The following is a 13,441-nucleotide window of genomic DNA, read 5'->3' as shown; positions in this document are numbered from 1 at the left end:
CTGGCCGCTCCCTAAAGGCCACGAAGGAAAACCTTGTTGGTTTTCGCCGTTGCACATTTTACCGTTTTTGGTTCAACGATGGCGTGATCGGCGCTGCCAACACTTCCAAAAAGGGAAATACTGGCCACCAGACTTTGCATGACGAGTCAAGCCGCGGGTGGCAAAACTCGGTGTGAAATTTGACGGAAGGGTTGCGACATTGATGGGCCATATTAGCATACTCCGACCTCATCTATCAGATGCCGGACTTCAAAAGGGTTGGACCTGTCTGGAAGGATTGCAATTGACACGGGATCAGGCGGCAGGTATGTTCCACCGGCAATACCGTATCCAGTGACGTTGGTGCAGATATCACCGTCCTGCTTGGGAAACGCGGGGCCGATGCCGTAGATTATGTCTCGGAGGGCAGCCGAGAGCCTCCCGAAAAATGGTGATGTGCCTGACAACGATGAGGTCATGGAAGTCCATATCAACAAGTTGTGTCACTCGAGCAAGTAAAGAAAGAAGTCTAAGGTGAGCCACACCCCATAAGATACTCCATTGGGAAGGCGTTGCATGCTGACATGCGTTAGTGGCCTATTTTGGTCACTGTGTTGCCGCACAAGAGGGGCGATGTTGATGCCTAGAAGACGGTGAACACAGATTTGTCCCTGAGCCTACCTGGTTTCCCCCTGCTGTATCACTGTCATACTCCGCGCATAGCCGAGACCTAACGAATAAATATGGCCTAACCTTTCCTGGATATTCATCCCCACTCTCATTTATTTGGCTCACATCTACTACTCCAACGTGTTGCACCGCCAGACGCTTGCCATCTTTCAAACAAATTTTCTGGATTCTGGAGGTTGCGGCACTCACAGTAAGCATCCTCTGCTTGGCCGCTCTGGTAGGTGTGCTTGCTGTCTATGATCACAAACAGGTTTTCTCCTGACACACCATCACCCTCAACACATGGGTGTCCGTCCTTTCTACCGCAAGTAAAGCAACCCTTGCCCTTGCTATCGCTGAATCGACAAGTCAGTGGAAATGGATATTATTCTCGCACCAAAAGCGCGTGCTACTTGGCTTTGAGAGAATCGACAGCGCAAGCCGTGGGCCGTGGGGCAGTCTCAAACTGCTATGGACTAATGGAAGAGGGTAAAAATACTACGTTGCGTATCGTATGCAGATGGGTATTAATGTATACAGAACCGTCTTACGCCTGGGAGCCGTCACCACAATCATCGCCATTGCTATCGACCCTTTCGCCCAACTGCTTATAAGATATGAGCACCACGTGCACCATATCGCTAGCAATGACACGACCATGCCGTTTGCTCGACGTTACTCGGCGGGTCGCCCTGCAAGTAGGTCAGTCGGACGAAGATAAGGGAGTGTGCGAAAGCTTGGACGAAAAGGGAAAGGAGGCGATGTAATCGCAGAGGTCCTTCTAAGATATACATTGGGATATGACAAGAGCACAAATGGAAATTAGACTACATGCTAAAAACGTTGTCTAGTGATGTACTGAGCCTCAAGAATCTACGTCTATGACATGCGCCTTGGAATCGCCTCGGAAAGACTTCAGAGCGACACTCAGCTATGCGGAAATAAGGACATTACTATTCATCTAAGAGCGCGTACTATAGCCTCCATCAAAAGTCTAAAAATGCCCAACGAATCGTTCCCTAATATCTCTGCAATTCCAAACCCAACATGGGTATCGTAATAGCAGTAGCATTACCATTCCCATCCAAATGGAACACAAACCCATCAACAACATCTCCGCCATCCTCACCGACATCCATCCAAGTAACGCACGTCGGCGTCCCCTGATCAACCGGCGCACTCTTATCCTGATAAACGGCTTGAAACCTCACCCGTACGCCACCATCCGCGGCCTTCGCCCTCAGATTCGTCGGATACAGTCGAAAATCGAGATCCGCCGGCCTTCCAACCGCCATCAGCGCCGCAGTCCGGGCCCGCCAATCCCCGCCGTCGACGACGAACGTCTCGACCGCCAACCCGGGATCCGCATCCCCCGTCTCCCTCAACACCAGCGACGAGTTCGCGCCCGCGTCGTCGGCGCCGCGGTAGTACTCCCCCGCCAGCAGCGCACCCGCCTGCTTCCTCCCCAGCGCCGCGACCGCAAGCAGCGCCTCCAACGCGACATCCGCATACGCATTCAGATCCGGTGCCACCCCACCACTCTCACCATCGTCCGACGCCAGTATCGAAAACCCGACATCGTGGTCCGGCGCGACGCCGAAGTACGCGCTGTACTTCCCGATACTCCCCGTCTTGGTGTAGACGTCGACAACCGGATCCGTCGCGTTGAGGCCGAAGTGGTATATCTCCCACGGGCGGCCGACGGCGTTGCGCAGGTTGGACGTGGCGGAGGCGGGGGAGAGCCAGCGGCGCGTGGTGCCGGGGGAGAGGAGCGTGGAGGAGAGGATGGAGGCGCCGGCGAGGGAGAGGTCGTGGGGCGTGGTGAGGAGGGAGAGGGAGGCGGGTTCGCCGACGGTGGGGAGGCCGGAGGGGTGGGGGGCGGAGGCGCCGGCCAGGAGGGCGGTGCGGGTCATGCCGAGGGGGGTGAGGATGCGGGTTTGGAGGATGCTGGAGAAGGGCGTGGCGGTGGTGCGTTCCATGGCGGAGGCGAGGAGCTGGAATGCTGCGTTGGAGAATAGCGGGGTCGTGTCGGGGAGGTAGGATGGGGGTTGTGAGGCGAACTTTGGGAGGAATTCTGTGGTTTGCTGTTAGTGAGTGGTTGAGCTGGGGGACGGCGGGGTTGGTACGTACCGTCTGCGCTGCATGGGCCGTAGATGCTGCATGCGTGTGCTGTTTGGGCTGCTGTCAGCGAGTGCTCGGTCATGTAGATGTCGTGGTGCGGCGTACAGTCTCTTCCGACTCCGGCCATGTGGCTTGCCAGTGCGCCCAATGTCACTTCTTCCCAGTCCACCAACGACAGAGGATCAGCTGCGGAAGACCCGTTCTGGTAGTGGAGTAGCTCGGGTAGGAACTCCGTGATCGGTTTGCTCCAGACTTGCGACCCATGGCCGGCAAGCAATGCGTACACCGTAAACAGTTGGGTGAGCGCGCCGACGGGGTACTGCGAGTGGGCGTTTACTTCTCCGGATTTGTTCGACGTCGCCGGAGCGGTATGATGGTACTCGTAGAAAGTTGGGTTGCTCTGATTGGATGACGAAGAGCCCGCGAACAGAGTAATGCTGAAACTGGTCGTATTTGGCGTGATTGGACCAAAGTCTCCATCCCCCGCTTGCACATACTTGTCGAGCAATTCAGTGAAGCTTGAGAGCGAGTCCTGGAGTACCGCAGAGGAAGGATCGATGCGAGCTGCCGGGAAAAACGGGCCCAGTAGAGGGCATGGCTGGAACGATTGCGCAGTAGGTGTGACGATAACCGAATTGAGGAGAAATAGTGTACATATGAAGGCGATCATGATGTTGAGCTTTTGGGGATTCCGTTTGGCTTTCAACGAGATTGGCTTTGGCTGTGCGGCAGGAGATGATGGCCGTGGGCTGCCTTTTAAAGACCCGAACTACCAAAACGGACACTGCCCGAGTATTTCTGACTGTAGTCAGATCAACATGAATGTGGAGAAGCGTTAGGGCTATGTCAGTCAGAAATGATGGCAAGCGAATAAGGTCTCGCAAATATTACTGGGGTTGATGTTCGGACACGGACACGGACACGGACAGTGTCTATGTTCGTCGAGGCGCTGCCGTAAACTCGCCTAAACCTTCCTGACAAGAAGGCACTTCTACTCGGTTACACCGGTGACATGGTAGACCGATCAGGTTCTCTTTTTCTAAATTCTTTCATCCATTTTCATTTGTACCGTACTACTGTCTGCCCGTTCAAAGTATCTTCGGATGCAAAACATGACGAGGGAAACCAATTATTCGCAATCAACGCAGCAAAATCATTCGCTCATCAGCTCATGGCTTGCTACAGGCTTTTCTGCTAGTGAAAAAGTCAATTTATCGCAAGAGGTAGGGGCAGACCTGCCTCAAGCTTTGTCCGCTCCCACCAAAGCGGTATCCCTTCCTGGAGATCCGTCAGCACGTTGGCATTCTTTGTGCAGCCCGAGGGTTGGCCCGATCAAGAGCTGCATCCAATATCCATGAAGGAGTTGAAGCACAGAACAAGGAGCTTGCAAGCGGTCCTCGATGCTGATGAGAACGGCAACATCCGCCTTGTAAAAGCTGACCAGGTACGTGGATGAGACTTCCCGCTTTCGAGGAGATTTTGGAATATATTACACAAAGAGAAGACTACTTCAATTCCTACGTGACGAATCAAGTAGAGCAATGATATTGTGCATCCGTCAGCAAACTGCCTCCCTTCCTTTTGTCCCGTCCCTTTGAAGCAAACGACCTCAGAATAGAGGCGCAAACACGTACTCAGAGACCGCACATGGAAAGCAGGACATCATCCGTTGTATCCTCAGAGCCATCATCTCCAAGATATCCGACCCAACCCCGTCCAACCCTCGCCCAGGCGGCGGCCGTCTGCATCCAATACTGACCACCCTTGGGCAGGAAGAGCGCGGCGCGCCGGCCCACGCCCGTCAAAAGCAGCGCCTCCACTTCATACTCGTAAGGCAAGGACGTCGGCGACGGCAAGGCAGCTGCTGCGTCTACGTTGAGCCGGAACGTCGCTCGGGCGTGATCGCCGCTTGCCCAGGGGAGCCCGAAGTGCGTGCGGAAGAAGGCGCTCAGCCTGTCCGGTTGGACGTAGATGCTGAAGAGGCCGCAGAAGATGGCTGTGCCGCCATTCAACACGTATTCCTTCAGCCGATCGAGGACCGAGCCCTCGTGGGTCTCCGTGATTCCGGCATCGGTCACGAGGACGGCGGTGGGCGGGGCTGCGGCTGCCGCCAGGTAGGCGCACGCGGCGGAGGGGTCGTTGGCACGGACAATGCGCGCTCGGCCGTAGAGCATGGCGGCCAAGTAGCGGTAGTAGTGGTCGAAGCGCGGGTCGCCGGCCAGTGAGATGATGACGAAGAAGGGTGCTTCGGCATCGGTTGTCTGCTCTCGCTCTTCCTCTTCGATCTTTTCCCCCTGTGGAACTTCCACAGCCGATGCCGCGGCATGCGTTGGCTCCTCCGCTGCATCCAAAGCTTCGTTGGCCGCGGCATCTGCCTGCCGGTTCTGCGTCCTGGGCACTTGGAAGAATTGGACCAGAACGCCCATGCTCTCGAGCTCGACGATGCGCACTTCGAGCTGGCGAAACAGGTCTTGGTTGACGACCGGACCTCCCTTTGCGTTTTTCCACTCGCGAGCTTCCCACTTCGCTATCCATTCGGTCGCGCCGCGGAAGAGGTAGGCCGAGTCCGTCTTGATGACGACCTGCTTGAGTTCTCCATCCAAGGTGGTAGCCAGACGCTTAGCCGCCTCCAGCCCCTTGATACCTCCCATGAGTTCAGTGCGCTGGCTCGTCGGCGCGTACGGCCCGTTGGCGGCGAGGATGTGCGTCTCGTTGTAAATAGAGTTGGAGGTGAAGAAGACAGCGCACGCGGCCGTGGCATCCGGGCGACCGTTATTTCGGCATGCACCGTCGACGGCTATCATGACGGAATCTGTGTGCACGGCGGGGGCGCCGCAATCCGGACACGGTGGACCCGGGCATGGCGCTACGGCTCTATGACAGAGCTGCTGGACATCCTCGAAGGCTTCGAGACCTTCCTCTCCGTTGAAGGCTTGGTCGCCATTGAAGATGCGGCTGCGGCTGACTCCAGTACAGCCTTGCTTCAATAACGGATGCGAAGCTTGAACCATGACTGCTAAGAGCGCGTTGCCGTTGAAGGTGAAGGAGACGCGTTTGAGGGTGACCGCGGGCGCGGGTGTCAGAGACCGCGGTGGATAGCAAACTGAGCGAAGAGTGGTTGACGGTGCTTTCTCTGCGGCCGAACAGAAGGCAAGCATTAAATGGTCCCGGATGCCAAGACGCAGGCACAGACCAGCAGTGGCTTGGAGTCAAACAGCGTTTCGGATCGAACTAAGCCTGATCGGGAAGTAATATTGGGGTGGTGACAAGCATGGTACGAGTAGCAAGCCTGGCATCAAGCCAGTAACCTCGTGCAAACAGGAAAGACCTTACAGCACAATCGTCACTACCAAAGCCACCGAATGGAATACTGCCTCTGCAATTATTCCCTGAATATGTAACCACGTTTTGTTTCTATGGTTTTAAAATTGATACCGGAAATGGCTGTTCCCGATATCTGTCGTCTTGGAATCCTTTGCAGCATACTCCAAGCGCCTCGACTCTACTTCTAAGTTCCCCAGGCCCGTAAGAATCTTCTTTGTTCTATTGTTTCGGAAAAGAACAGCCATAACTCGTAGAACGCGATGCCCAGTAGCATGACACCCTATTACAGACCACAACTGACCCCTAAAATCTCTGATCTGTCTGCGCGTCATCTGTTGGCTGCAATGGATCGTAATAGGCATCTTGGAAATAATCTTGCTGTTCGGACGCATCGTCCTGCAGTGAAGATGAAGATGTAAGCCGAGCTCGTGACGCCATAGCCGTTTCCCGCATCACTGCCAACTCGACGCTCGATTTTACTGGTTTTCGTTAGCGTCATAACATCTGTTATTGTGATTAAAGGCAATCTCACCGTCAGGCATGCCCTGCTGACCCAAGAGCTGTGCATGCTCGACCGTGGCCCTTTCCCTGAGGGCCGAAAGCGTATGCGCATCGTCAAAGACGCCTCCAACGTACGCCCCACGCGACAGTGTCGCCAAGGAGCTCGATTTCCAAACCGGTGCTCCCGCCCTTCGCGTACCGAGAATGGTGAGTACGAGATAGGCGGCGCCTGCAAACACCGCGACCCAATGTAGCGAGATCCAAGGCCACACGACCCGATAGTATGTCTTCAGGGCCCCACTCTTGCCGAATCTGACAGTTGCGTTGTCGGCGCCGGCGCGGAGGACGTTGCTCATGCTTCGTGAAATGGATTCGAAGACCCGTGTTACGTCTGGGGCGTCGTAAAGTGCTTGCATCGAGCTCGGTTGAATCTGCTTCTGTGGCGTGACTATGTACCACCCGTTGGGCCTCTTTACGCGATCGGTGCCGTTGGCGGAGAACAGGTCCCGGAAGCAGAAACTGATTCCATCAACGGCGGGTTGGGAGATGTTGAACGTGCGGCCAAGTGTCAGATCGGTTTTTTCCACGATGGACCAAGTGTCGCTAAACTCTATCGAAACTCTCCATGGCCGGGTATCGGGTATCTCGAGGAATCTCGAGGTCCAAGGGCCTGTGGTACTCCATGAGTCTGGATCGCGGGTAAAGTCCGAGCGGAGCAGTTCAGTTTCGTATAAAATCCCAGCTCGCACTGTGGGTTTGTAAGACTTAATGCAGTAGTACAAGCCGCATTCTGATGCCTCCAGGGTAATATCCGGCCAGGCAGCTGAAAGTGTCCAGAGGGTTTGGAAAAGTCTTGAGGATGGTGATTGACCAGATGAGCGTATCAAGATATTGCAAACTGCAAGTCTCGGAGGAATTTCCCGTGCCGGAAGTGGCCATCAAGACTCCAGCTGGAACATTTCTGGCACCTCCGAAGCCGATGGAGTTGTCGATCCAGAGTCCGTTGGGCAGTTCGAATTTTACACCCTCGTGCTGCAACGTAACGGCGTTACTTCTATCAAGATATCCCCACATTTCTGAATTAGAAAGTTTCCTGCTCAGTTTGCCTGACACATCACTGCAGACGTTGCATACTGCCAAAGAGTCAAACTGATCCCAGGTACAATTTCCTGATGGACAACTGAATGGCATCTGTTGCACTGAATTCTCAACAGGCTCGGCAAGTCCGTACAGGACCGCTGACTGCATCGTGAAATGAGCATTTGCCGCAACCTCCCCGCGGACTACCCTACATTAGTAATGAATTAGATACGAGCGACACGGATAGCTCATACCGAAGTATGCTTGGTCCTGGTGGTATTCTTGTCCCCGCGCAGGTCGCGTCGAGCGCCGTGTCCGCGGCCGAGGGTGCGTTGCGGTTGACCGGCTCTACAAGGGTTGGTGGCACGGGGACTGGTACGAGAACGTGTTGATGCTGGTTGTGGAGGCGACGCGGCGAGGAGACAGCAGGGCTGGAACGGATTATAGCTGATATGGGGGGAGTGTGAGACGCGGCGTCGAAAGGGGGGATAATGAAGAAGTGCTGCTGACCGACAGCTTGGACGAACACTCTTCAAAACCCATCCAGTGACCGCAAACAATCACACCCACCTACTACGACGCAACCTTTCCCGCCCATCCGAGTCGAAGCCACCCAGACACTCCACCCCCCCAACACCATCAGGCATAGACATTCACACCCTACCCACAATCACTAAAAAAGCCAAGCAGGCAGCAACCAGAACCACTCATTACTGATTAGAAAAAGACGTGCATATAGATCGACTCAACTGAGATGTATATATATGTAGCATTCCGACAGCCTCAGACGCATAGATACTCCTAACAAACAAGGCTTGGAAAAAGAGATTCAAAGGAAAATTCCCTGCCCCCTATCGTTTTTCCCGTAGATACTTTTTAAGGGAAGGAAAAAAAAGATGATCGGGGTTGGCCACGTTTTGTTGTGTGTATGTGGATGTGTGTGTGTACTCCGTGTGAGGGTATCTGGATCCTGAAAAGAAATAGCAAGCAAGCAAACAAACATCCGCGAAGCTAGCTGGAACCATATAGGCAAGGAAATAGGAAAATGTTTGTGTCGGAACAGTTGTGGGAAATGAAAGAAAAACATAAAGTCGATATAAACCCCCAAAGAGATCTTTCTTAGCGGGCATGAAGAAAACACAGAAAAAGGGAAAAACAACAACAACCTGACGATGCTTGTACAGCGTAGGGAAAAAAGCAAGCAAGGCGAAACGAGGATCCGGACCTGATACATAGGAAAGTCAAGGAAAAAAACACCGGCGATGGCCAAAATCTTCGGCTCTAGACCACGCCAGGGGGACGGGGAGGAGGGGGAGCCATTAAAACATCTCTAGCTTTTTCCATCTCTGCTGATCACTTTTTACTCGGAAAACTCTCATCATCTCTTCCAGAACCTCGAAATACCCCTACTCTTCTCCTTCGCCCCAGGCTCGATGGGGTTGCCATCCTTGCCGAACTTGACAAACGGGAGCGGCTTCTCGTCCATGGCCGGCGGCGGTCCCGAGTTCTTGAGGAAGTCGGCCATCTCGCTCAGACCGCCACGCTCCTCGCTCTCGCCCATGCGCGCGCCTCTCGCACCCGTCTGACGCAGCGTGTTGTTGCGCTTGGCCATGCCACCGCCGCCGCCGCTGCCGAAGCTGCCGTTCGACGCCGACGAGCCGAGTCGGGAGTTGGCACCGGTGACGGTGGACGTGTTGTTCGTGGTGGAAGGCGGCATGCCGACGGGGGCGGCGGCGCCCGAGGAGGGGTTGCCGTGCGACGACGAAGCGGAGCGGACGCCGTTTGCGGATGCGGCCGTGGCGGAGCCGCCGCCCTTGATGGCCTTGAGGGTGGATTCGGAGAGGACGAACGGCTGTACGGGAGCTTCGGCCGCTGCTCTGGTGGGCGGCTCGCTCGCGAAAAAGTCGGCCAGTTCCGACGTCGCCGTCTTGGCCTTTTGCTGCTTGTGGGCCGACGATTCCTGCGCCGTGCTGTTCTCGCTCGGGAAAGCGCTTGGTGGCGTCGACACGGGCCCACCGGTGCTGCCCGGCAGCGCCGTGAGCTCGTCATCGACCTCGTCAAACTCCTCGCCAAATTCCTCGTTAAACTCTTCCTCGAGCTCGTCGTCATCCGGAATGGCGTAAGGGTCGAATCGCTTCTTCGGCCGGTTTTTCGTCACCGTTGGTCCTTCGGGGAAGCCACCGCTCAAGAACGACGGGTCACTGCTGTAAGCCGGCTGCACCGTCTTTTGCTGGGCCAGCAGGCCGCTGCGGGAATTTGATGTGGTTTGGGAATGAATCGAAGGCGTGACGGCGTTGTTCGAGTAGAGCTCCATCTGTTCGGAATCCATCGTGTCACGGAACGGCGCCACGGTACGCGGGATGCGGTGGTCGGAACCAGGCGGACCTTGGCGGATCAGATCAATGAGGTCGTTGTCAACGTGCACTGGGCCAGCCGGACTGCGGGCCTCGAGCTTCCGCCGGGTCGCAAGCGAGAGAGACGAGCCTTCGCTGAAGGAATTCTTGCCCGATCGAGAGCCGGTGCGAGAGCGGGAGTTGGTCTTCGACAAGAGGCCTTTGGAGCCGGTGGGCGTGGTGGTGGCGGGGCTGCTGTCTGCGGTGCGCGCGAAGGCAGTGTCGAGGGGAGCTACGGTCTTGTTGTTGCCGGTGGGAGTGGTGGAGATGAGGAAGTCGCGCAGGTCGAAGGTCGGGTCGGTCTGCACTCGCGGCTCGCGGGGCATGTACTTATTGCGCGTGTAGATGTTTCCGACTTGATTAATAGGGGTGGGCCGCGAAGCCTTCGCTTCCTTCGCAGAATCGTCGGAAATTGTGCTCTTCCCTTGCTTACTACTGACCGATCCCCGCGAGGAGGAGTTGGAGCGCTGCAACTGTTGGCTCGAGCCCGATCCGCTGTGGGGCCCACGTGGGAAAACTGAAACCTGAGCGGCGGCTGCAGATCTCGCGTGCGTAGCCTGGTCTCGGGCCTCAGCCTCGGCTCTGGCTTTCCTCTCGCGCTCCCGACTTACCTCGCGCATGCGTTCAGGGGTGAGCGTATAGTAAACAGTGTCGGCTTGCGCAATCGCAGCGTCAAAGTCGCGCGCACGGTCGTCTTCGGATTTCCTCGAATTAACCGTTGGCCGCCGCGTGGCCCCGGCCGTGGGAATGCTGGACTCGGAGCCGCGTGACGTGTGAAGAATCGACGTCCCGGCCGACGAGATCGACGACACTCGCTGCAACCCCGCGCGCTCCACGCCGTAGTCTTTGCCTCTCAAACTGTCGTGAGACCTGCGCGACGTGGAGCTGTCCCGGGTCTGCGACGAGAGGGCCGAAATTGAAGGCGGTCCCTGAGGGATCGTCTGCGACGCCTGCGTAGAGACGGTCTGCGAGCGGAGCGCTCTGCTGACGCGGTGGTTGGCGCCGGTGTCGACTTCTTTGGCCGGTTCCGTGGGAGTCTGCTTCGACTTCGAGCCGGGCCGAGATTCGTCGTTCGCTGACCCCGACAGGGAGGACTCTTTCGAGGCGTCCTTGGGCACTGACTCTTTGGTGGGCAGCGCTTCTGGGGAAGGAGCAGCAGGGCTTTTTGCAGGAACGGGAAAGACGGAGAGGCGGTTAGTGGCCCGCTTCTCCTTCCGAACTGCGTCATCGATTGCCGCGGGAAGGGGCGACGGAGGTCCGGACTTGGCAACGTCTGTTGTCCTGGCTAGCCCAGTGACCTCACTCGGCTTAACAGACTTGTCTTCTCTGTTCTCCTTCGCCGGTGAAGTCGACCTCGGCTTCGGCTTAATTTCGACCTTGTTCTCGGGGCGCTGCTTATTGGCACGATTCACATCTGCACTCGGTCAGCACGAGAGAAACACCATCACATCACGACAGGCGTAAACGCACCCGTTGGCTTCGCATTGCCAAGTATATCCCTTCCAAGCTGCAGCGGCTTCGGCGAACGATCCCTCAATATACTCCGGCGGCTGAGCGGAGGAGCAGGTGGCGGCGACGCAGCTCCAGGAAGAGACCCAGTCTCAGCAATGACCGACGACACGTCTTCACGTTCCCTTTCGTCGGCCGATTCCTTTGCCTCGGCGGCCTGGTCCTTCTCCGTGGAGCCATTCGTCTGCTCTGCTGCGGCAATTTGCTCACCTTCAGTGATATATTCCTTGCGCTGGGGAAAGAATTCTGCAGGTGTTTCGAAAGGCGGTGTCAGGGGTGTCTCTTCACTGTTCATCGACGCCTGCCTTTCGGCCAACTTCTTGAGCGAAGGCATCGAATTGGAACGCGTGCGAATCAGGTGGCGGCCCGACCCTGGAGCAGCGAGCCAACTCATCGGGCGCTGCTTCTTGTTGCTCGGTGCAGGGGTCGCGCTCGCGTCCACGTCCTCGTACGTCTGAGCGAGACCGGGGACTTCGATTTCCTCGACGTCATTTTTACCCATGGGGAGAGGAATGTTCGATGCAATGTCGCGTTCAGAGTACTCGACTTCAGGCACCTCGGCAAGGGCAGCCGCACTGGGGGCATCATGTGCGTTTCCAGTGCTGTATCTGCGCTGAGCGTTGAAAGAAAAGGAGCTGCTAAAGAGTGATGAGCGCCTGGTTGCAGTGATGGGTGTAACAGGTGCGCGGATCGTCTTCTTCCATGTCCTCCAAAGGCGGCCGAGTGCTGAGTTCAGTGCGACCTTCTCCATGTCGAAGTCGTGCACGATAGAGCGTTCCAGCTCTTCCAGCTCATCCCCGTCCTTGACTTGCGACTGGTCGGCCCTCCTCCGCTTGGCTCGTATGCGCTTGAAAGCGGCTTGACCAGCGACCATGAGGGTCTGCTCGGCCATGTATTCGACGACAGAGGTAAGGAAGATGGCGGCGGCCCAAGAGACCAGGCCGGCGTCCCGGGCTTCCTCATCTTCGGCGTACACTTCGTCTTCTTCCAGGAAGCGCTCCTCGTCCTCGTCTTCGAGCTCGCCGAGACGGGTGTAAACCATTATGCGCAGGCGCGTGCGCTTGAACACGGCTTCCAGGTTCCACTTCACATCGTTGCCATTGGGGAGCTCCTCGTCCTCGTCCTCGCCGGCCAAAAGACCAGAAAGCTCCTCGTCTGCAGCCTGCATGGCCTCGCGTGCCAGCCTCGGCTTCAGGACCTCCTGGACGGCCGGGCGAATTGTCGTCAGCGAGCGCGAGCGGGCGGTGGCCAGGACAGAGAAGAGGAGCGAGTCGAGGAAGCCATTGAGCAGGGCCAGGGCCTCGTCGGAGAAGCGGGCGCTCTCGGCGGGCACATTGTCGGCCTCCTCGGCGGTCAATTGGTCGAGCAGGGTGGCATTCTGGTGGTCGGTGACGATCTGCGAGGCGGCGGAGACGGCGACGTAGGCGGGCGGCGGGTGGAAGGCGGCGGACGGGACGTAGACGGCGGCGACGGTGCTTGTGGAACCGGTGGTGGACTGGCGATCGCTGCTGATGCTCGGGGCGCGACTGGAGCGCGGCGAGTTCAGAGCGCCGTCGTCCTGCTGTCGGGGCAGGCGATGCATTCCGCGGGCGTGGAGGAATGCGGCGCAGGTCTGGGGACTGGGCAGAAGGAAGGAGGCGAATTGGGGTATTTCAGCGGCGCAATGGGCGGCTCAAATGCCGACAGGGCTGGTGGAGGTCGGCTCTCACTGGTGGCGGTCGCACAAGTGCCTGTGAGAAGTCGCTGGGGCGGGACAGGGGCCGGGCGAGGGCGGAACGAGGGTTTGGCGGAACGAAGCGAGCGACGTGGGCGGAGAAGGCTAGGTGCGCATGGCTGGCAGCGTGCAGCTGCTGCTCGTCTGTCGC

The 13,441-nt window shown here is 57.1% G+C and overlaps 3 protein-coding genes across 3 annotated transcripts; all 3 read right to left on the bottom strand.

Moving 5' to 3' along the window:
• Nucleotides 1-1,667: 1,667 nt before the first annotated feature.
• On the bottom strand, nucleotides 1,668-2,896 carry SLS55_003943 (uncharacterized protein; the record flags this gene model as incomplete). The annotated part of the gene is made up of 2 exons (XM_066775406.1): nucleotides 1,668-2,732; nucleotides 2,888-2,896. 2 exons carry the CDS (start codon nucleotides 2,894-2,896, stop codon nucleotides 1,668-1,670), a joined length of 1,074 nt encoding a protein of 357 aa, XP_066633287.1.
• A 1,507-nt stretch (nucleotides 2,897-4,403) lies between these two features.
• SLS55_003942 (uncharacterized protein) lies at nucleotides 4,404-5,573 on the bottom strand (the record flags this gene model as incomplete). The annotated part of the gene is made up of 1 exon (XM_066775405.1): nucleotides 4,404-5,573. The coding sequence occupies one exon, from the start codon at nucleotides 5,571-5,573 to the stop codon at nucleotides 4,404-4,406; it is 1,170 nt and encodes a 389-aa protein (XP_066633286.1).
• A 3,479-nt stretch (nucleotides 5,574-9,052) lies between these two features.
• Nucleotides 9,053-13,158, bottom strand: SLS55_003941 (uncharacterized protein; the record flags this gene model as incomplete). The annotated part of the gene is made up of 2 exons (XM_066775404.1): nucleotides 9,053-11,481; nucleotides 11,538-13,158. 2 exons carry the CDS (start codon nucleotides 13,156-13,158, stop codon nucleotides 9,053-9,055), a joined length of 4,050 nt encoding a protein of 1,349 aa, XP_066633285.1.
• Nucleotides 13,159-13,441: the final 283 nt, after the last annotated feature.

This window comes from Diplodia seriata, assembly GCF_021436955.1.
Source record: "Diplodia seriata strain FDS-637 chromosome Unknown scaffold_4, whole genome shotgun sequence".
NCBI lineage: Eukaryota > Fungi > Ascomycota > Dothideomycetes > Botryosphaeriales > Botryosphaeriaceae > Diplodia > Diplodia seriata.
This window is presented reverse-complemented; position numbering and strand designations above follow the sequence as displayed.